This window comes from Ceratotherium simum, chromosome 9, assembly GCF_057802395.1.
Source record: "Ceratotherium simum simum isolate JZ-2026a chromosome 9, ASM5780239v1, whole genome shotgun sequence".
NCBI lineage: Eukaryota > Metazoa > Chordata > Mammalia > Perissodactyla > Rhinocerotidae > Ceratotherium > Ceratotherium simum.
In genome coordinates, this window is record NC_141908.1 from 39,270,189 (window position 1) to 39,294,208 (window position 24,020).

General features: G+C 37.6%; 1 protein-coding gene across 2 annotated transcripts in view; it reads right to left on the minus strand.

Moving 5' to 3' along the window:
- The window catches only part of CCDC148 (coiled-coil domain containing 148), a 233,085-nt gene that overhangs the window by 81,466 nt on the left and 127,599 nt on the right, over positions 1–24,020 (minus strand). For both annotated transcript variants that reach the window (XM_087435234.1, XM_087435235.1), the window contains exon 11: positions 402–542. In XM_087435234.1, the coding sequence (XP_087291360.1) occupies positions 402–542 (141 nt within the window). The remainder of the gene's footprint in view (positions 1–401; positions 543–24,020) is intronic.

Here is a 24,020-nt window from a genome sequence, read left to right on the forward strand (position 1 = left end):
CTTAACCACTTTGCCACCGGGCCGGCCCCAACAAGGGCATCTTTTGACAGTCATCTGCTGTATTTCAGTCAACCAAAATGCTATCTGACTGCCCCCTCGTCTCTGCCATGTTCCTACTTAGTAGAAGACTTAACAACAGTAACAAACCCTGTCTTTTTCTTTACCTACAGCATCTCTTCTAATCACAATACCTGTGATTGTGCAGGTCAATAAAGTAGGTTCTCTTCCACGTCCACGAATCTTTGAAGCTCAAATGAACTGAAACAAAACTCTACTAGAATCTTATGAATCTTGCTAAGAACTGCCTATCAGAATTCCATGTCAAACACCAAGACCAAGCAAAGCTCAATCAGGCAATTAAACATTCATTCACACATTCACAGCAAGAGTAGATTTTATACTTTTTTTTTCTTCTCTTCTCTTTGTAACGATTCCTTCTTCTTCCATAGTTTCGCTTTCTCCTCTTCCTTTTCTCTTCTTCTGGCAGAAATTTCCATTTCTAGTCTTGCTACCTCTTCGTGGTGGACTCGCCACTGAAGAACCTGAAATAAGTAGAAATTCATTCCGATAACAATATACATTCAAGTAATTTCACAGATTACAATGAGACTATGTTCTGTATCAAGCAGATATCAAGGTTTTTCCAAATACACATTAAAATTCTGTGTGCACATGAGTGTGTGATATGTGTGTGATATGTGTGCAAGATGTGTGTGTTAGTGTTAAAAGGAGAAAGCAACTTTAAAATCATCTCATTCAGAGATTCGTGGATTCCTGGAGTGAAATCCTAAAGAGTCTATGAACTGACTTCAAAGGATCTGTGAATTCTCATAAATACCACATAAAAATTTCTGTGTTTTTGCACAGGTGTGTTTTTCTGGAACAACAGTTCTGGTTTCTGGTCAACAGTGTTCAAAAATTCTCAAATGGTCCTAAGATCCTAAAATGTTTAAGAACCACTAATATATTGCATCCTGTTTATTTTCTGAGTGAGGAAAATGAGTCTGAATGAAGACGAAAAAAAATTTTTCAAGACATTTAAAAGAACATCCTGGATACTGATAAGTGATATTGGCAGAAGTATAATTGGTACAGCACTTCTAGAGGACACTGGGCAATATGTAAATATGTTTCACAATATAAAACAGCATAGCCTTTGACCCACAGCTCCACTTTCAGGAAGTTATTCAAAGACAATCAACTGGACAAGTGCACAAAAATGTACCTACGGGAATGTTCATTGCAGTGTTGCTTAAACAGAAAAATTGGAAAGAGTCTAAATGTCTGGCAACAGGAGATGGCTTAAATTAATTATGGTACCTTCATACAGTGACTACCATTAAAAAAGGATGCTATATGTCTCTATTCATTGACATGGAAAATGTCCACAACATATGATTAGATGCAAAAAAGCAGGTGCAAAACCACATTTATAGTATGATCTCATTAATATAAAATATCATCTATGAGATATGGAAGGAGGCTTACCAAAATAATAACCTTGGTTATCTCTGAATAGCATCATTTCATGAAATTTTAAAAATTTACTCTTTAAGCCTTTCTGTGTCAAATGATATTTTTGTAATACATATGTATTATCTTTGTAAGCAGGAAATCAATGAAACAAAATAAAAACAAACACATGTTCCATGCACACATGTAGCTGAGGAAGATGGAGAGGTGCGCAGAATTCTTTTCAAAAAAGGAAGAAACTAGCGTTCCCAATTTATTACCTCATATCTTACATATCTGATAGAAGCAGGATCCATTATGTTAATATATAAAATAAAAATTGAATAAATAAAATGTCCTAAAATATGATGAATTAAAGTGACTAAATAGTTAAGCTCTTTTTGCACTTTCATTATTCAAAATTTGTTTTCTAAAAATATATTTTGCCCTAGTTATAAAAATAACCAAGGAAATTCAGACTCTTGCTTTTCAAACACACTTAGGTTTCCCCATCTGCTGCTTATCCTGGCCATCATATTTACCTTCTTCTTTGGAACCCCAATGCTAGAATAAGATCTTCTATGCATTCTCTCTTGACCTCCTGCTTCCAAACCATTCCTTCCTATAATCCATCTTCCATCTGGAACATGCTACATCAAAATCAAGTGTCCTGTCAAGTGTTGCCAGTAATCTTCCTTCCGAATACCCAAAGGATAGTTCTCAGTCTCCCTTTCCTTACTCGCATGGTGGTACTTAACTCTGTTGACCATCCCGTCGTGTTTACAACTCTTTCCTTCCTAGGCCATAATATCCTTCTCCCCTCTGCTTCTTCACCACTGGCTACCACTCTCTTCTTTTCTTCTTCCTGCTTCCTGTGTCCACCCGCCCCCGACTCTATTGCTATCCTTTCTCTTTGACCTCAGCCTCTCTATGTTCATTATTTGATGTGCTCATCCTTTGCTATGAGTTAACCTCTCACTTCTGTGTGTCTGACTCTAAAATGTACAATATCAGCTCCTTCTGTCTGCAATCCCATCCTAACAAATGCTTAAAGCCTTTGCTATTTGTATGTGCACCCAAAATACATTTCCAAAATTAAACTCAACATCTTTAACTTTGCCACACCAAGCCCTGTGCACCTATCTCTTCTTTCAAACATCCTGGTTTAGTCTGTGGAACCACAAATATCTCTGTAGTTTGTATTTTTTCACTACTATGTATACCAATCAATATGACTAATTCTTTACATTTTACATCTGACTTGGGCAACCTTATACTTCTTAAGCTCAAATGAGCTTTTACTTATGATGAATAAATTTCTAAACTATTAAATTTCCCTAGGCCACTTTGCAGTAATTCCCTTGTCTACCCAAAGTCTATCTGCCAAATGTATTTAGAACAATACCAGAAAGTTCACAGGGTGATGTCAATTTCTCCAAATAGGACCTAAATAATTTAGCTTTCTCACTCCCAACCAATGTCTCATTCTAACCTAGCTAATGTGTAATCTCTAGGTAGGTTTTTTCCCTGTACCTTCCCTTATACAGCCATTGTTGTTTTTAGCCTCATGGCATGGTCCAAACTATTCCCCCATCTGGAATGCCCTCAGTTTCCCCCACCTCATAAATTGCTTCTTGGCCCAGCACGTCCCGCATCTTCCATGAAACATTCTCCAACCCATGCTCATCTCCCTTTTGTTATTTCACTTACCATACCATAACTCTCTCTAATAATTTTGAGCATAATGTTTCTATTTCCAATTAGAGCAGGGTCCATGATATATATGTATTTTGTCTTCTACTTCTACTGTCTAGCAGAGTGCTAGCACATCACAGCTGCTCAATAATTACCTCCTATTTAATTTACCAAAATAAACATTTTAAAATAAAACCTAATAAATGAAGAAGAAATGAGAGTATTAGAATATACCATTTTGAGATACCTAATGAAATAATGGGTCCTCATTCATGATCATCTCTGGCTACGAAAAACTTCACATTAACAGCTGATGGAGAACTTTTATAATGAGTGGATCAGGCTGGCAACAATTGAACACACTGAACAATCTTAACATCACAGAGAAACAAGCAGACATTCTGGCCTCCTGATGGAAGTATATAACATTCCCATGAACTATTTTTGCCAAACACTAAAAGTGAATATGATCAAATCTCTAGACCTATCTATCAGGTTACAAGAAATTCAGCCAATGGAAAAACATATTAAATGGGGATGTAATGAGCAAAACTGAAATTTGAAAAACTTTAAAGAACTTAAACAAATTACAAGAAAAAAAGAAGAAAGGAGAACTATGGATTAAAAGAGGCTTAAGAAACATATCAATCAAATGCAGTATGTGGATCATATTTGGATTCTGATTTGAACAAATCAAGTATAAAAAGAAATTATGAAACAGAGATATTTCAATATTGATTAGTTAGTTGATGCTATTAAGAAAATATTGTTAAGTTTTTAGGTATGATTATGGTATGTTTATGCTTTTTTTAAAAGTCTTTTTAAGTTTAGAGATATATACTGAAATAGTAACAGATGAAATGATACGATATCTGGAGATTTGCTCAGTATTATCCAATGAACATGGGAGAATAGATAAGGGTATAGATGAAACAAATTTGACTAATTAGTTGATAATTGTTGAAGTTGAGTGATGATAGACTTTTGCATATGTTTAAATTTTCCACACTAAAAATTTTGTAAAAAAACAGAATAAACCATAAAATACAGTGAATGTCCAAAGAGATTTGTATAATAAAATACTGTAGTCTCAAGGTTCTCAGATAGTAGGAAGGAAGATTTGAGATGCATTGAATTAATAAAAAGAAAAAATAGCATACGTTCAGCCTTTCTGAGTACTGGGACTATTTCTATAAATTTCAACAGAAAGAAGTTTGGATTTTGGAACTACTCTTCTCAACTTTTGATTTAAGACTAACTTATGGGAATTATCATTGAATGACCTTTGCATATGTGAAGTCATATGATTTCAGGAAGCCAAAGCATAAGCAAATATCTATAACTGGAGAAGACTTCTGTTTCTAAACACAAGTATAGCAGGAAAATAACGAGACCAATAAAACTGGGGTAATTCAGTTTATCCACCAATTTGCCCAATTTGCAAGTCTAAATGACTTTTCTTCTGTTCTCTGGAAAAGACAAGATTATGGTAGTTTGTCTAAATGGAGCACACACACCATAGAATTGTGAAACAAATGCAAGTTCAGCAATCAAAAGCCAACGAGTTGTTGATGTCAAGCATGTGTGTGTGTACACAAAATGCTCGGAAAAAAAACTCTTGAGCAAGTCAGCATCAGTTTTTAGAAACTAAGTTGCTTCTACTTAATATTAGAATCATGAGAATGGTCAGGGACCCTTAGAGGTTTGCCTGAGATCAATAACTCACAATATCATCTATAGTTATAACTGTACCCAAAAAAAGGTGAAGAGTCAGGGGAGAAGGTTGTTGAAGCTAGTATTATATCCTAAGTAGCTAGAGTTGTGAGATCTTGACAATGAGAAACAGGTTTTGCAGCAATCAGTATCCAGGTAGTAAGGTAAATGGGGCTTTTCAGAATGCAATGGGGATATGGTGAAGAATCTGGTCCAAAAAGGGTGCCATTGAAAAAATCCTTGTCCGATGGATCCCCACAGAGGCAGCCAAGGGATTTGAATGGCTCCCCTGTGGAGAGAATGACAACCGATTATGGTATTTTCAAGATACCCAAGAATAAGAAAGCTAGCAGGCGGGCAAAGGAATCAATAGCACAATAGGCTAAAGTACAGAAGACTTCTGAGCGAACAGTGAGCAAAAGGAAGCAGAGCCCAGAAAAGCATTTCAGTGTTTTTATTTTAAAGGGTTTGCTAATTACATAGCTTTAAACAGAGCACATGAACATAACCGTGTAACAATAATAATCATGAAAGATCATTACCACGGTAACATCAGGAGCGCATTATAAGGAAAGCATTATTTAGATTATTAACTATAGGACACTTTCCCACGTCTTTAGTTAATACTTTGTTTAATATTCCTGCCAAAGGTACAGTTTTTGAATGAAACCTTAAAATAACAGAGAACAAATGAAGTTTAAAATATGTTCATCTACTGCAAATTATAAATTAAGGGTTTTAAATGAAAATGGTTAGTAGCATTACATGCATTCTTTGTTCTTAATGTAAAAGTAAAACGGCTCAAGTGAGATTAATAAACACGCATATTCTCAGAGTGAATAAGTACTAGAAACACAAAAAATGAAGCCCATGAAACTTCAAAGGTAATAATGGAAATTAACATCAAGGTAACCGTATTAAAAGAATTTTACATCAAAGTTGAGAGTTTTGAAAGAAATTCTATCATTAAGTGGCAATGTGATATAAAGGAAATGAGTAATGAATTGTCGGTCAGAACACCTGCTTTTTGTCTTATCTCTGCTGCTAACCAACTACATTGTTACTCTGAGCAATGGCTAACCCAGTTTTCTTTCATGTTAAAGGTGAGGAGTGGATCAGGTGACTTTTATAGTTTCTTTAAGTTCTATTATTCTGATTCTATTTTATATTTTCCTTACATAGAAAGATCACAACATATGACATGCTCTGCTATTTTCTTTTGCAAGCAAAAGGAATTGCAATGAGGAACATCAGTATTTTAGAGGCCTGTGAAATAGTAACAGACAATTAAACATTAATATTTAATTCTATCAGCCATATTTATGAAAACATTGTGTCATGTGTGTTGTTTTATATAGGAAAAGTACCATCTGACCAGTGCCTATAACTGACAATAAAATATTAAAAATTTCCATTTATGAGGGCTTATTGTGAGCCAGGCCTATGCTTTATAAAGGCATTAAACACATGGTGTAATGTAATCCTTGAAACAAGCAAGCTGTCTTCTTCACACTTCATCTGGCTAACTTCTATTTATCCCAGTCAAGTGTGAGCTTAGATATCATTTGTTCCAGGATGCCTTCCCTAACTCACCATGTCTAGGTCAGATGCCTCTTCTCTACCTCCCCAGGACCTTGTCCCTCTCTTCTGTTACAACATGCATCAAACCATTTGGATTTGCCTATACCTCCCATTTGGCTACAAACTTTAAGAGCAGGGACCAAATTTGTCTTATTCACAGGCTCTCTGTAGACCCTGGCATGGCATTTGGCACTTAGTAAGGGTTCAAGAAATACTTGTTGGTGGATGCACAGATAAGGATCTGAGGCTATGCTTGGAAATTAGATTAACAGTATTTCCCCTTCTCCTCTCTGCACTGATCTTTTGAAAGAAAAGGTACCCCCACCAGACATGCTACCATTTTCTGACTTCTCCACCATGAGACTCTCACTCCTTGCTTTCCCCAGTCCTAGCTGTTTCTGTGCTTCCTAACCTCCACCTCTGCTTGTCTGATGGGAAAAATAGTCAGAAAACTTTATCAGGATTTTCAACAACTAATTCATATTTCTAGCAATGTTAGAGGACATATACAAAAGAGTAGCAAGAAAATCCCTTTCTGAAATGCAAATCAAAACTACAATGAGATATCACCTCACGCCTGTCAGAATGGCTATAATTAACAACACAGGAAACAACATGTGTTGGAGAGGATGTGGAGAGAAGGGAACTCTCATACACTGCTGGTGGGAGTGCAAACTGGTGCAGCCACTATGGAAAACAGTATGGAGATTCCTCAAAAAATCAAGGATAGAACTACCATATGATCCGGCTATTCCACTGCTGGGTATTTATCCAAAGAACTTGAAAACACCAATTTGTAAAGGTACATGCACCCCTGTGTTCATTGCAGCGTTATTCACAATAGCCAAGACTTGGAAGCAACCTAAGTGCCCATCAAGGGACGAATGGATAAAGAAGATGTGGTATATATACACAATGGAATACTACTCAGCCATAAGAAACGATGAAATCCAGCCATTTGTGACAACATGGATGGACATTGAGGGTATAATGCAAAGTGATATAAGTCAGAGGGAGAAGGTCAAATACCGTATGATTTCCTTCATTAAGTAGTAGATAATAACAACAATAAACAAACACACAGAGACAGAGATTGGATTGGTGGTTACCAGAGGGGAAGGGGGGAGGGAGGAGGGTGAAAGGGATAATTCGGTACATGTGTGTGGTGATGCGTTGTAATTATTTTGGTGGTGAACATGATGTAATCTATGCAGAAATAGAAGTATAATGATGTACACCTGAAATTTTTACAATGTTATAAACCAATGTTACTGCAATAAACAAAAAATTAAATAAATAAATAAGTAAATAAATAAAAAAGAAAATCCCTTTCTCTGTCTTCTCCCTAAATGTTCCTACAAGCTTCTAAATTCAGCTCAGCTGAGTAAACTTCAAATTTTCATTTTAATAAATCTTTAACAGTCTGATAGTTCTATTATATTCTTTCCAAACGTCCTACCATTTTCCAGTATTACCTAACTAAGCTTTTCTATCTCATGTGTTCCATTTATGTTTAAACTTCACTCATGAAATACAGTACCTGTGATTTCGCATACGTTAGTAAAGCTTTCTATTCTCTCCTTGGCATTTTTGCTCAGCAGAAAGATTTGGTTTTTCCTCTTGGTTTCACGAGTGTCCCTTGGTTTCTTAGGTAACTCCACAAGTGCATTTTCATCACCTCTCTTTGATAACTGCTTTCCATTTTCTGCAGCTTTTTATTAGTCTTTCTCAGAATCTCCAAGATTATGCACTATTATCTTGACTGTTTCATGCCCTTTTCTTTTCAAATAAAATCTTGCAAAGTTTCATTTAATTGGGTCCTGGAGGGTCTTAACCTTAGTGTAAAACAAGACTTTTTAGAAGAAGAAACAAATTAAATGTCAATAAACAGAAAACTATCAACAGATATGTTTTCCTATGGGACAAAATTTACAAACCTATCAGTCAATTTTATTTGTAAAGCTGACAAGGCCAAATTGTATAACAGAGTCAGAAAATGGGGCTAACGGTCAGGAAATCACTTGCCTGCTGGCTATGAGATTTCCAGTTTCTGGGCCTCAAATCCTCTTCGAAAAATGAAGAGGACTAGATCAGTTTTTCAACCAGAGGGTCACAACTCAGAGAATAATGAAATCAGTTTTGTGGATGGGAACAAGTGTTTTTTTATGGAAGAGAATAGAACAGAAAATATCAAAGTGTGTCTCATATCATTAATAATGCTGTTTCAAGAAATTTTTGTTTCCGTTGTGCATGTGTGTGTGTATATGTGTATCTGTTTGTGATGTAAAATACATTTCTCACTGTAGGTCACAGTCAAAGAAGCTTGAAAAACACAGCAAGAAGTTCTCAATAATCCTTCCCAATGCTAAGATTCTATGGTTCTGTGATATAAAGACCAAAGCTATTGTGTTGCCATCATTAAGCCACAGTCCTTATTCCTTCTGCAATCAACCCAGAAACACAGTACAGATACGAGAACCCAGGTTTTGAAATCATAAACCAGAGCTTGAGTCCTATCTCTGTGACTTCTTAATGGCATTCCCTGGGGTACATAGTTTAACCACCTAGAACTTCAGATGAATGTAAAACAGGATAAGAATGACACCCACCTTACAGAGTTGCTGTGCAAACACCATCAATTTGCACAAGCCAGAAACTCAGGGATCATCCTGACACCGTCTCTGCCGCTCCACATATAATTCATTATCAAGTTCTGTTGACTGTACCTCTGACTATCTCTCGGACCCATTCACTTCTCTCCATCTTCATGGCCCCCACCCTAATGCTACAAGGATGCATCCTGCATCCATTCTTGTTTCATTCCCTGCTTACATCCGCATCTCATTGCCTACACTTTCGGTGGTTTCCCTTGCTCTCAGGGCAAAGTTTAAACTCCCAACTGAATAAATGACTACAAGGCCTCCAGGGTTTGGCCCTGCCTATGTCTGCAGCCCCAACTCATAACCCCACACGAATCACAGACTCAGCTTCTGTGCTCCAGGAGCATTGGCCATCTTACAGATACCTGAACAGGCCACATTTCCTCTAGCTCCGTGGACGTTGTGCATGCTATCTCCTTTGCTTGGAATGCTCTTCCTCTCCTCCTTACCTCCTTCACCCCTTTGCCTAATCAATACTTATTCACTTCCAAATTTCAGTTCCAACATCTGTCAGAGAAGCTTTACCTAACCCCTTACATGAGGTAAAGCCCCCTGTTGCCTGCTCCCATAATACTGTTTACTTTTCTTTCAAGGTACTTACCATAGTTTGAAATTAGACATTCAGTCTCATGATTACATGACCAGTGTCTGTTTCCCCACTAGACTGGATCTCCATGAGGACAGGTACCATATCTGATTGGCTTACCAGTGTATCTCCAGTGCATTATATACCACCTGACGCCTAATAGATGCTCAATAAATGTGTTTGAATGGATGAATAAATGACACAAGAAAGCATAAGTGCTACACAAATGTTAACTATATTCCTGGATCGCTGCAATTGCTTTCCAGCTGACTATTCTGACTTCAGTGTCACTTTGATTCAACCCATTCTGTACACCTTTGTCTATTGGATTAATTTTCACATATTTTTGCTCCCCTGCTCAAGATTCTAATAATAGTGGCTTTGCATTGGCCACCACTTGAAGTGGCTTTTATGGCTCTTTATTTACTTGGACACCACCTTGTTCAAAAGGAGCACTCAATCATTTAAGGCATATTTGGACTTGACCCCACATATATGACCTTATTTCCTGTTACTCCCCAGAGCAAACAGGCCAGCCCTTCCTCTTCCACCCTCCTCTTCCTCTGTCTCCCCCATCCTACACACTCATGCTTATCTCTGTCTCAGGCCTTTCACTGAAAAGCCCTCACTGCTACTCATCTGTCCTTCAAGGTCATTTAGGGCCTTTTCCTAATGATTTCACCCAACATTTGTCTATATCATCTCTGACTTGTATCCATGAATGATGGCTAAAATAGATGCCATCCAGTCACTCTTTAAACTATCTTGCTTTATTTTCATTTCACTTATCACTATATAAAATTACATTATTATCCTAAGAGTTCTCATCACAAGGAGAAATTTTTTTCTTTTCTTTTTATTGTATCTATATGAGATGATGGATGTTAACTAAACCTATTGTGGTAATCATTTCACAATACATGTAAATCAAACCATCATGCTGTACACCTTAAACTTATACAGTGATGTATGTCAATTATTTCTCAATAAAACTGGAAGAAAATTATATTATTAATCAATTGATTTATTTTCTTGTCTTTGTTTCTCACTAGACTTTAAGCTCCATAACAGCAGGAACTTGGCCTTATCCACTGTTCTAATTCGACTCCTGGAAGAGTGCCTCACTCAAAGTAGGTGCTCAATGAATATTTTTTGGGTGGATGAATAAGTGTCTAAAACCCAGATTAGCAATTGTATACTCGTATAGTCTCTAAACCTCAGGTCCAGATGACTACCATCTAGTATGTCACTTCTTGGATTCCATAATTTCAATGGGAAACTTCTGGCTGACCAATTCCTTACACACATCATACTTCCTTCCACCTATCCCCTCTCCCCCTCTGCCTCTCTAGCCTTTTATCACCATGGTAGGCTAAAGTCATTAAGGTTTCACACAGCTGGTAGAAACTGAACTCAGCTTTGACTACTCATAAAAAAAGAAGGAGGATTTAGACTGTAAAAGAAGAGAATAGTTCAGAATATACTAAGACGCTACTTTAGGGTATGCACTCTATGAATGAAGGTCTTGAGCAAGGTTAGGCTTATCTATGTGTATTGCTATCTTCCCCCAGGGGATAGAGGATACTGATTTATTTTCGTTTTTATCTCCCACAGAAATTATCTTAGCCCCTGGCACACAGTAAATGTTTATTAAGTGTGTTAAACATATTTAGCACTTTATTTTGTTATATAAAAAGATGTTGGTTACAAAACCATTAAACTCCTAGAAGAAAACTTAGGGGGTAAGCTCCTTGACATCAGTCTTGGTGATGACTTTTTTGGATTTGACATAAAAGCAAAGGCAAAAAAAGCAAAAATAAACAAGTGGGACTACATCAAACTAAAAAGCTTCTGTACAAATGGAAAGATATTCCGTGCTCTTGGATTGGAAGAATTAACATAGTTAAGATGTCCATACTTCCTAAAGCAATCTCTAGATTCAATGCAATCCCTATCAAAGTTCCAAAAACATTTTTCACAGAAATAGAACAAAGAATCCTCAAATTTATATGGAACAACAAAAGACCCCGAATAGCTAAAGGAATCCTAAGCAAAAAGAACAAAGCTGGAGGTATCACACTCCCTGATTTCAAAATATGCTACAAAGCTATAGTAACCAAAACAGCATGGTACTGGCACAAAAACAGACACAAAGATCAATGGAATAGAATAGAAAGCCCAGAATTAAACCCACACATCTATGGACAGCTAATCTTTGATAAAGGAGCCAAGAACGTACAATGGAGAGAAGAAAGTCTCTTCAACAAATGGTGTTGGGAAAACTGGATAGCCACATGCAAAAAAATGAAAGTAGACCCTTACCTTACACCATACACAAAAATTAACTCAAAATGGATTTAAGACTTGAATTAAGACCGGAAACTATGAAACATCTAGAAGAAAACATAGGCAGTACGCTCTTCGACATCGGTCTTAACAACATCTTTTCAAGCACATGTCTGACCAGGCAAGAGAAACCATAGAAAAAATAAACAAATGGGGCTACATTAAACTAAAAAGCTTCTGCACAGCAAAGGAAACCATCAACAAAATGAAAAGGCAACCTAACAATTGGGAGAAGATACTTGCAAACCATACATAGGATAAGGGGTTAATCTCCAAAATATATAAAGAATTCATGCATCTCAACAACAAAAAAACTAACAACCCAATTAAAAAATGGGCAAAAGACCTGAACAGACATTTCTCCAAAGAAGATATACAGATGGCCAACAGACACATGAAAAGATGTTCAAAATCATTAACTATCAGGGAAATGCAAATCAAAACTACAATGAGATATCACCTCACGCCCGTCAGAATGGCTGTGATTGACAAGACAGGAAACAACATGTGTTGGAGAGGAGGTGGAGAGGGGGGAGCTCTCGCACACTGCTGGTGGGAGTGGGAGCTGGTGCAGCCGCTGTGGAGAACAGTATGGAGATTCCTCAAAAAATTGAGGATGGAGCTGCCGTGTGGTCCAGCTATTCCACTGCTGGGTATTTATCCACACAGCAGTGTGTGGGGACACATGCACCCCTGTGTTCATTGCAGCATTATTCACGGTAGCCAGGGCTTGGAGGTGGCCTGGGTGCCCATCAGGGGACGAATGAATGGAGAAGATGTGGTGTATATACACAGTGGAATGCTGCTCATCCATGAGAGGCGATGAGGTCCGGCCATTTGTGGCAACATGGATGGACATTGAAGGTATTATGCAAAGTGAATTAAGTCGGAGGGAGAGGTCAAATACCGTGTGATTTCCCTTCCCTCATTAAGTAGTGGATGATAACAACAACGAAAGGGCACATGGAGATGGTGATTGGATTGATGGTTGACGGAAAGGAGGGAGGGAGGGAGGAGGGTGAAAGGGATAATTGAGCACAGGTGTGTGGTGATGGGTTGTGGTTGGTACTTGGGTGGTGGACATGGTGTAATTTATGCAGAGGTGGAGGTACAATGATGTACACCTGAAACTTGTACAATGTTGTAGACCAATGTTACCACAATAAACAAAAAATTTTTAAAAATAAAATAAAAATTAAAAAAATAAAAAATAAAAAATAAAAAGCTTCTGTACAGCAAAGAAAACCATCACCAAAATGAAAAGGCAACCTACCAAATGGGAGAAAATATTTTCAAATCTTATATCTGCTAAGGGGTTAATATCCAAAATATATAAAGAATTCATCCAACTCAATAGAGAAAAACCAAACAATCCAATTAAAAAATGAGTAGAGGATCTGAATAGACATTTTTCCAAAGAAGACATACCTGTGGAAAACAGGTACCTGAAAAGATGCTCAACATCACTAATCATCAGGGAAAAGCAAATCAAAATGACAATGAGATATCACCTCACACCTGTTAGAATGGCCATCATCAAAAAGACAAGAGATAACAAGTGTTGGTGAGGATATGAGAAAAGGGAACCCTTGTGCACTGTTGGTGGGAATGTAAATTGGTGCAACCACTATGGAAAACAGTGTGGATGTTCCAAAAAAAATTAAAAATAGAACTACCATATGATCCAGCAATTCCACTTCTAGGTTTTTATCCAAATGAAATGAAATCACTATCTTGAAAAGATATCTGCACCCACATGTTCATTGCAGCATTATGTACAATAGCCAAGAGATGGAAACAACCTAAGTGTCTGTTGACAGATGAATGGATAAAGAAAATGTGTCATATATACACAACAGAATAAAAAAGAAGGAAATTCTGCCATTTGCAACAACATGGATAGACCTTGACGGTATTGTGCTAAGTGAAGTAAGTCAGACAGAGAAAGACAAATACTATATGATCTCCACTTATGTGGAATCTAAAAAGAAATATAAAAACAAAAAACGAACTCATGGATACAGAGAACAGATTGGTGGTTGCCAGAGGCGGAGGAGTAGGGGGCGGGCAAAACGGGTGAAGGGGGTCAAAAGGTACAAACTTCCAGTTATAAGATAAATAAATCCTGGGGATGTAACGTACAGCCTGGTGACTACAGTTAACAACACTGTATTGTATATTTGAAAGTTGCTAAGAGAGCAAATCTCAAAAGTTCACATCACAAGAAAAAAGTAGTAATTGTGTGGGGATGAATTTTAACTAAACTTATTGTGGAAAGCATTTCAGACAATATATACATATTTCAAATCATTATGTTGCACACCTAAAACTAATACAATGTTATTTGTCAATTATATCTCAGCTTTAAAAAAAAAGGTTTTGTTTATTAATTATTTCATATGCATATCCCACTTCCCAGCTAGATTATACGCTTATTGTATTCTGAGGTCAAGGTTTATGCAATTTTTATAATCCATAAAATCCACTACAATGCTCAACTCATAGAAGGTACTCTATAAAACTCATTATTAAAGACATCTGTGATCTTACAGACATCCTGTCAGAAAGCTGAGACAACTTTCCGCTGAGCCCTAAGTTTAATTTCAGTATCAGGGATTTTCCATAAATCCACCAACTCCAGAAATGATTCCACTTTTGATTCTGCAATTCTCAGCTTTCTTATCTTGGGCTATGGTTAAAAATAAAACATCTAGCACATTTGCCTAACAAGGCATTTGTCTAATTAATGCAAGTGAAATGGATTATAGAGAAGAGAAGGAGTTATCTAGAATCCTTTCCTGTAATTAGGGTGGGATGATGTCCAGAGGGAGAAAGTGAGAGATGTGTATTATAAAACGTAAATAAGCCTTAGTAAACTATTCTGAAATTCACAAGTAGACACTAGCATAACCATACACGTCAAAGCTCTGATATTTCCCTTAGAGTTATTATTTTAATGAACAGAACCTCTCAAGAGAAATGCTCGCAGATCAGTAACCATTGAAAGCGTTTTTTTTTTTTTTAATGAGAATAAGACAATTTTGGAAGTATGAAATGAAGACCACTGCTGAGAATGAAAATTAAGGAAAGTGATTACAGAGTGTGATAAAAGTGATTACAGTTTATGGATTTCCTAACTCATAGGACCCAAACAGGAAGCCTTCAATGAGAACACTTTTTTTTTCCCATCAGCTCAGTTCTTTCTAGATATAGCACAAAATCAACAACAGACAACTTAAAGAACTTGGCAGTATTTTTTTGGGTGTGTGTGGGAGGAAGATCAGCCCTGAGCTAACATCTGCCAATCCTCCTCGTTTTGCTGAGGAAGACTGGCCCTGGGCTAACATCCATGCCCATCTTCCTCCACTTTATATGGGACGCCGCCACAGCATGGCTTGCCAAGCGGTGCATCAGTGCGTGCCCGGGGATCCGAACCGGCGAACCCTGGACCGCAGCAACGAAGCGCACGCACATAACTGCTTGCTCCACCGGGCCGGCCCTAACTTGGCAGTATTTTTAATCTCTTCACACAAAGTCATTACATCTTACCTATATAGGGAACCAAGAAGAGAAGTCAAATAGAGATCACAAGAAGATTAACTGGGAAAAATCATAAAAGAAAGTGACTTCCATTATCATCAGCAGAATCCACTTCACTTAGGATGTTATTCAGCAATAAATATTTCAAACTAGATATAGTGCATGTTGACATATGCTTATTGCCTGAATGCCTTCTTGCAGAAAGAACAGTTAGAACATATTAGGAAAAAGGAGCAATATCTTCTTAGGAAAAAAACAAAGCAATAGGAAAAAAGTGGGGAGGGGGAGACAAAAGGTAAAATGCAAAAATTAAGGGGCCATTATATGCATGCACAGGGCCTCATCCAGATTATCCTCAAAAATGCTAATGTAAGTTACATGCATTAATTCCCTGAGCATTCACAAGACGATAAATCCCGTTGTCTTCAACTTTTTCCAAATAGACACTAAGAAAGAGGCAGGATGTGTACTGATATTACATTACGTTCATGGAAATGGGAAATCTTATTCTTTTCCTTAAAGTCTTAGTAAACCTCTGAAATGAATGTTCTGAGCAGATAAACACGAGAATAATGTGCATTCTTTTGAATTCATTTGTTTTATATTTAAGATTTAACCAGTTTTACTTCTAAACGACAACTCCACTGAAGCTCATTTATGCATTCCTCCAACTTCCCCAATCTTCTAATTACTTATTCTGCATATGTTTCTCGAAGGAATGGCTATGACCCCTTATATAAAATTCTATACTATTCAGACAAGGAGACAACTCTGTCCTAATCCATAAAAACATATTAAATAGAACATATAAAGCATGCTGGTGTGAATCTAATTACCACTTATGCTAGGAGATTTAGAAATTAGAATTTGGTCTTTCGTGTCTATGTTCTATTGCAAGTTTCCTGCTTACAGATAATTACTCCCAGCTAGAAAAAACATCCTATCTGTCATAACAGAGCTAATGTAACTGACCAATAATTCTATACATCATTATGTACAAATGTCTTGGGGATTTTTTACATTTAACTACTTTGTCTTTTCATAGGAGTCAGATAAGTTACGGCATTCCAGGCTTCTTATATCTGTGATTCCTCTATGTCATGCACATTTCATGGATCACATAGGAAGAGGCTCTAACCTTTGAATAATATTGTCATTAGCACTTAAATTAAGACATAGTCTGTGAAATTAATAAAAAATGTCTCTAATTTATAATTGAATAAAAGCATATTTTAAAGAGTTAGTAATATGTCAGAATTAATAACACCGATTATACATCTTCATCGGCTAGCTGAACACACCTTGTATATGTACCCTCTGGTGTTCCCAGGGTTTCCTTTTTGGTTCTTTCCTTTTCACTCAACCCATGGGGCCTCCAGTACCATGAATGTACTCACAGGTCCCAAATCCTTGGCTCCAGATCCGTATATCCAACTGCCTGTTCGGTAACCCACACACCTCTATAAGCAACACATACAAAAACAGAATCGCTATCCTTCCCTTGAGACCTGTATTCCTTATCTAGGTTGACGGCATCACAGGTCACCCAGTTGCCCAAGCCAAGAGCCACTCTAGACTCCTTTCTTTCCATTACCCTTCAATTCCTGTCACTAAATCCTCCTTAATAAGTCTAGACTCCTTTATCTCACCTCCAGCCCCAAAGCTACAAAGTTCAGTTAAACTTCTATCATCTCTTTCCTAGACTGTGAGAATTATTTCCTAACTGGGCTCCCCACTTTCAGGTTTATCCCATGTCAATTCATCCTCCACATCATGTCTGACTAATCCTTTTACATTGAAAAATCTAATCATATTACTCCACTGCCTCAAGCCTTTCAATGGCTCCCTACTGACTCCAGCAGAGGCAGAATTTCAAATATCTACTGGGGCCAGGCAAGTATCAATAGTGAGTAAAGGGGGCTGGGTGTAAGACAATAGGTGGTGGCTGGGACCGTTTCTGATGGACAGGTGCACGCTCCCCCTAAAGGCACATAAGGGAGGTAGACGTTTTTGACTCCAGTCAGTTGTTGTCACATAGAAATGTAGGCCCGGGGTCACCAGATCTTCCAATTTTTCAAGAGAAGCTGGAAGTCTGGATTTGTATGTACATTTTCCAGAATTTTAATGTTGAAAATACACCCACATTCTTAAAAACAAACACATGAAGCCCTAATTTAACATTTAGGCTATCAGTTTTCAACCTCTCATCTACGAGATAAAATTCCAACTCTTAGCATGACATACCAGGTCTCCGATTATCTGTCAAAGAAGAATCCTTTCTTTATCTTCCCCGCACTCAAACCATGTTCCACCCATAACAAACTACATGCAATTCTTCAAACATGCCATGCTGTTTTAGGCCCCTATGGCTTTGAATAATCTTTCCTACTTCTGGAATACCCTGCTATTCCTACTCATCTCTCGTTTTAATAGGAAATTGTTATTCACTTTTCCAGACTCAGCTCAAACATCTTTTCCTCTGTAAAGCCTTCCTGTACCTAGCCACGATAAGACAATTATTTCGTCCTTGGTGTCACCGCCATATCTAGGACATACACGTATTATAGAATTAATTGTACTGAATTAAAATTATTTATTTTAAAGTCACTTCCCCTATCAGACAATGAAGCTCTCTGAGGGCAAGGACTTACTCAGCTTTTTACATGTATTCTCAGCCCACAGCCTATTAGTAGACACATAATAGTACCAGAATGAAATAGGAGATAAGTGACTATGCCATTTTCCCCACTTTGTAACAAAGTATTAACAATAGAAAACAGAAAGATTAGAGATCTTCATTTATGTCTGAAAGAATTTAACTTTGCTTTCATATAAATGCAGAAACTTCAGCTTTAACTGAAAAATGCTCATAATCTGCCTCTTCTCCCAGGCAGATCAGTCCTTCATCCACTGAAGCCTGAAACAGGCTTCAGTCCTGTTTTCCATTTTCTCACCTTAGAGTTTTGCCTTTTCCAGAATTTTATATAAAAGGAATTATGCAGCCTGTAGTCTTTTGGGTTTGGCTTCTCTCACTTAGCATAATGACTTTGAGGCTCATCCATGTTGTTGCCTGGATCAGAGGTCAATGCCTTTGTACTGCTGGGAAGTATTCCATCGTATGGATGCACCTCAGATTGTTTATCCACTCACTAGTTGCAGGACGTTTGGGTTGTTTCTAGTTTTTGATGATTACAATTAAGCTTCTATAAACATTTGCTGCAGTTTTTGTGTAAACATAAGTTTTCATTTTATTTGGATAAATACCCAGTAAGATTGGTGAGTCATATGGTAAGTAAATGTTTAACTTTAAAAGAAATTGCCAAATTGTTTTTCCAAAATGGTTGTCCCGTTCTGCATTTCCATCAGCAATATTTGAGAGTTCCAGTGGCTTCACATCCTCATCAGGACTTGACATTTTGTCAGATTTTTGGACAATTAGTTTTTGTTTTTTGTGGGGTTTTTTGGTGGGGGGAATGACTGAAGCCATTCTAACAGAAGTGTAGTGGTATCTCATTGCAGTTTCAATTTGCCTGACCTCTTCTAAATCATTTTTTCTTCTCTCTTCTTTATTAGCCAATGTATCAGACATCTCTATTCCACCTCACATCCTCTTGGCCAACCTTTTAACTGCAGCTGTTGTGGCAACCAGCTGCTTACAGGTAGGACCTCACCTCACTTGCACCATGTGTCTCTCACTTTCTGCCCCACAACTTCTCTGCTCCCACCCAACATATGAAATATTTGCAAAAACCTTCTCATTCGGATGCATGTGTAAACCTAGAAATGCAAGAATGTTTATAGCCTAATGGTCAACTCTTGAACAATGGTGTATGGATGCTGGTGAATACATACTTCTCCTCTTGGAAGAATAGTTCCATCTCTTGGATGGAATTTCTCTGTGGCTCCTCACAGGATGGGAGAATTCCCAATGGGAATGAACACAGACCAAACATTGTGTTGCCCACAGTGGTGATCAGCAAAATAATATATCTTGGGAATGGCTTTCCCTCCTGCCTTGTTTTACTCTTCCAAAGCTCCCATTTTTCTTCCTTGAGGTCACTTTCCAAAATAAATTACCTGCACACAAGCCCTAGTCTTTGGATCTGCTTTAGGTGATATCCAGGATAAGTCAGCTTTGAAAAGTACTTCAGCTCAAAGGGGAAGTAAATAACAGAACAAAGCAGAACCTACGCTGATGCTCTCTGTGAGGGACACAAGAATGCATTTTTTCCTCTTTGGTGACTACTATTTTTAGGCATGTCTTCAAGCATGAGATTTAAGATTGCAAAGTTACATGACTAATCCCTTGGATTTTTAATATTTAAATTTGTCTCTTCAATTAGAATCTTAAGGAGATATGTGAAGATAGTATTTTAGATTTATTGAAAACAATAAAATATTAATGTCAACTTGATAAACATTAATATTTAACTTTTATTCTTCACTAAAGTAATTTTTAAATTTGCATGGTTTTATTTTATTTGTACATTTTGTGTCAGAACCTCATGGGAATAATATAAAGAACTGAAGTGGCTCGCCTAGTGTTGTCTTTTATGGAAGGGGGGTGTTACTCTGTACAAGGGCTCACACCAGGTCTGGAGAGAAAACATGAGTGACAGCGACCCTTGTGTCATTTAGGACAGAAGCAAATAGCAAAGCAAAGGGTTACTTTATTTTATATAAGGAACACAGTCCTTGACCCTGACAACTCAAGTGGCTCAGCTATAGCTTACTCCTAAAAAATGTCCATATAGAGAACATTTCATAGGTAAATTTGGGATCTTATAAAGGTTCTAAAGGTTATAAAGGTATTACTATTATCACTTTTGACAACAGATACCACTTTTCTGGTTGTCCATACAAAAGTAGCTTTTGTTAGCAAGCAGGAGAAAGCCAGTCTATTCAGAAGGATAGATATCTCAATTTTCTTGATGACAGTGCAAGTATAACTCAACTCTTTTTGGCATAGATCTTTCTGGCACATATATATTACATATATGTGTTGATTCTATCTATGAGCACAGTTTGTGAGGGAGTACTTTTCTTATTGTAGAAAGCATTCTTAGTATTTTCATAAAAGGTAAAAGCTGACATATTGGTAGACGGAAGCCACATATGTGTACTCTGTTAAAGAATGGCTCCTGAATTTCATTCACAGTTTTTAGCTTTCATAGATGAATGCTGGAAAAAAATCTCCTGGGAAAAATGAGCAATTTGAGTTGGATGTGATTTCAGATAAAAAAGTATAAGAGAAAATTATAAAAATAATTGCTTAGTATTTACAATAATCAAGCATTGTAAACATTTACAACAGATATTGCCTTTGTGAAACTGATCTATCTTCTGTTTCAGCATAATCATCACCTTCACTTTCACCAACTAATGGAACTAATGGATGCAGATTTTAAAGTTAATAAGCTACTTTGAGGGTTTTATGTACACTCTTCTAAATCTCTCAGATAATAATTCACCAGTATATGACTAGATTGCAATATATCTATTTTATTATACTGAAACCAGATAAAATGTTGACTGCTGGGGTATAACGATCATTTAAGCAACATGCCTTAAAACCAAACTTAGTGAGTTTGTCACAAAAGTTAATTGCTCTTCTCTTTTCTCTATTCCCCTAAATACTTCAGGTTGGAAATTTCAGGCATCTTACATCCTCCTTGCCTATAGTAAATTAAGTTATATTAATTCACCCTTTGTTTTATTTGATTCTTCTTTTCCATTTCCTCTTCTCCTATCTAAGTCCAAAAGGCTAGGCTGATGCTCAGCTGGTTAATATCAGGACCAATTATAAGTGAGCTCTGAGAAGACAAGAAAATTACCTGACAAGCTTAAATGCAGCATTCCAAGATGTTTTCCTAAGATTTATAGTGAGACTTTCTGGGGAAAGCACAAAGAGTTGTAGCTCAACTTCAGACTTATGAATGACCCTGGAACAACCTCAGGGACAAGGAGAGCATGTGTTAGAGGTAGAGAGAAATATATGGGTCCTAAATGCAAGTTGGTCTCCTTGATGGAGAGAAGGCTTTGGTAACTCCTCTCTACACCTCTGGTTTATGGAAGGTGAAGTATAGTTCTTGGACGAAAGGAATAAAGTAGTCTTGAATGAAAGTCAAAAAGAAAAAGAGCACAACTACTGCCAATTCTTTGGCATTTCTTATCTCTGACACGGACAAGAAAAAGAGGAAACTCTACAATGCATTAACTATAGGTCAAGTATGAAACTCTCCCCAGGCAGGTGGACTCAGACCTTCTATGAAGGTGCAGAAGCCCCGCCCCAGAGAGTAGGATGCATGCCGCGATGGATGTGCAGTGCTTACTGCAGAGGACGGAGCTGAATGCAAGTCTGATGTGGGGAATCAATCTTCCTAGAGTACCCAGCCAAGGTTCAAGGAGAGCTTGCCCTGAATGAAGCACACCACCCCCCACATTTCTACTCATTTATTGGGAAAGAATGAAACAATGAAATCCAGAATATATCTCTTGGATCTTAAAAACTTGTCTCAGAAATTGAAGCCTTGGAGACACAAGAGGTGGATTAATTTTTTCTTCTAATTAGAGATCATGATGTTGGAAGAGTCTGGAGAATATAAGAAGTAAATAGCTGGCTCTGAACAAACGGCTATAAAAACATTTTCTTTCTGCACTACAAATTATGATTCTAGATCAGCAAATTCCTAGATGAGCATTTTATAATGATCAGAAAGAAAATTTTGATAAGAGTCATAGAGACCTGATATAGAAGATGTCAAACTAAGAGGAGATGAAAATGGGTAAAAAGTGTATATTATGGTGATAACAGGCATGATATATAGAGAACAACAGTGAAGGAGGTATTTGATGATTATCAGTAATAACAATATGTCCCCAATGTCTCCAGACTTCTTCAACCTATGACTACAAAGGAAGTCACATTAGCATTTGTGCACAAATAGTAGTGTATCCTCATGCTCACCCCCTCCCATGGGAATTCAGCCCACTGTAAAATGTCCCCAAAGTGTTTCTAGGGATTAACAAGTACGCTTCTAACAGGTATTTGCCTCTTTCTTAGACCTGGGAAGAGGATCTGCCATCTCTACTTTGCATATCCTAAGTCTGTAACTCTTACAGGGGCCCTCCTTGAATGCCATCACCTGGTGCTTGCAAAGCCACCAAACCCTACAGGTGCTAACCAGTCCTGGACTCCCACCAGCCTTCCAGTGCCACAGTGATTCTGGATTCCTTACAGAAATGAGTCATACTCATCACTACCTGTTTCAAAGGGCTCAGATGCAGCACCATCCCTCCACCATTACCTCTCATGCAATTGTCTCAGGCAATTCAGGCACCTGCATACCTGAACAGCTGCATGCCATGAAATTATAGGATCAATTTTGGTTTGGCAGGATCTACATTGCTCCACTGTACCCCCTGAAAAATATTACAAGTCTTTTGGAGAGGATTTCAACCTCAGCCACTGACTCTTTCTCAGAAAAGGAGATAGTGTTTTCTCTGCAGCTCCCTAGACCTTGCTCTGGGCTCAAAGCCTAAGGTTGCTTGCCTCGGAGGCTATGTTCCAGGATAGCAGTTACTGCAGTACACAGATGACCCCATGCTAGAATTCATGAAGTCTTACATGGGACTTCAAGATTTTACTGGACTGGGCCGGCCCCGTGGCTTAGCGGTTAAGTGCGTGCTCTCCGCTGCCGGCGGCCCGGGTTCGGATCCCGGGTGCGCACCGAGGCACCGCTCCTCCGGCCATGCTGAGGCCGCGTCCCACATACAGCAGCTAGAAGGATGTGCAGCTATGACAGACAACTATGTACTGGGGCTTTGGGGGAAAAATAAATAAAATAAAATAAAATCTTTAAAAGCTGCTGTTATAACATTAAAAAAAAAAAAAAAAAAAAAAAGATTTTACTGGACTATCCCTAGATGTCATTAGCCTTTGGATACAAATGAAGTCTAGGCTCTGGCTATTCAACATGTGGTCTATGGACCAGCAGCGTAGGCATCACCTGGGAGCTCATTAGAAAAGCATAATCTCATAATCTTATAATCTCTACCCCAGAATGTGCAGTCTAAGGAGATATCCACGTGATTCATGTTTACATTAAAGTATGAAAAGATAGTATTATAAACTATATTACTAAATTTTACATCACTGACAGCAACACTGCTTTGAATCGCAAACACACATCTGCAGCCATCACAGCCACTGTGATTCTACACACAGGTGCAAACATCTAATCATTGGGTCTGCTGGTGGTGTCACACCCAAACATGTACACACTGAAATACGTATTATTTTATACTAAATTATTTTATTTTACTTCCCTTTTACATTACTGTTAGGGTATTATATTGATTTTATTTTCAAGTTATGTGTGCAGATTGATTATATTTTCTATGGATTTCATTTTGGAAGAGTAAATGAGCTGTTATAAAATATTTGT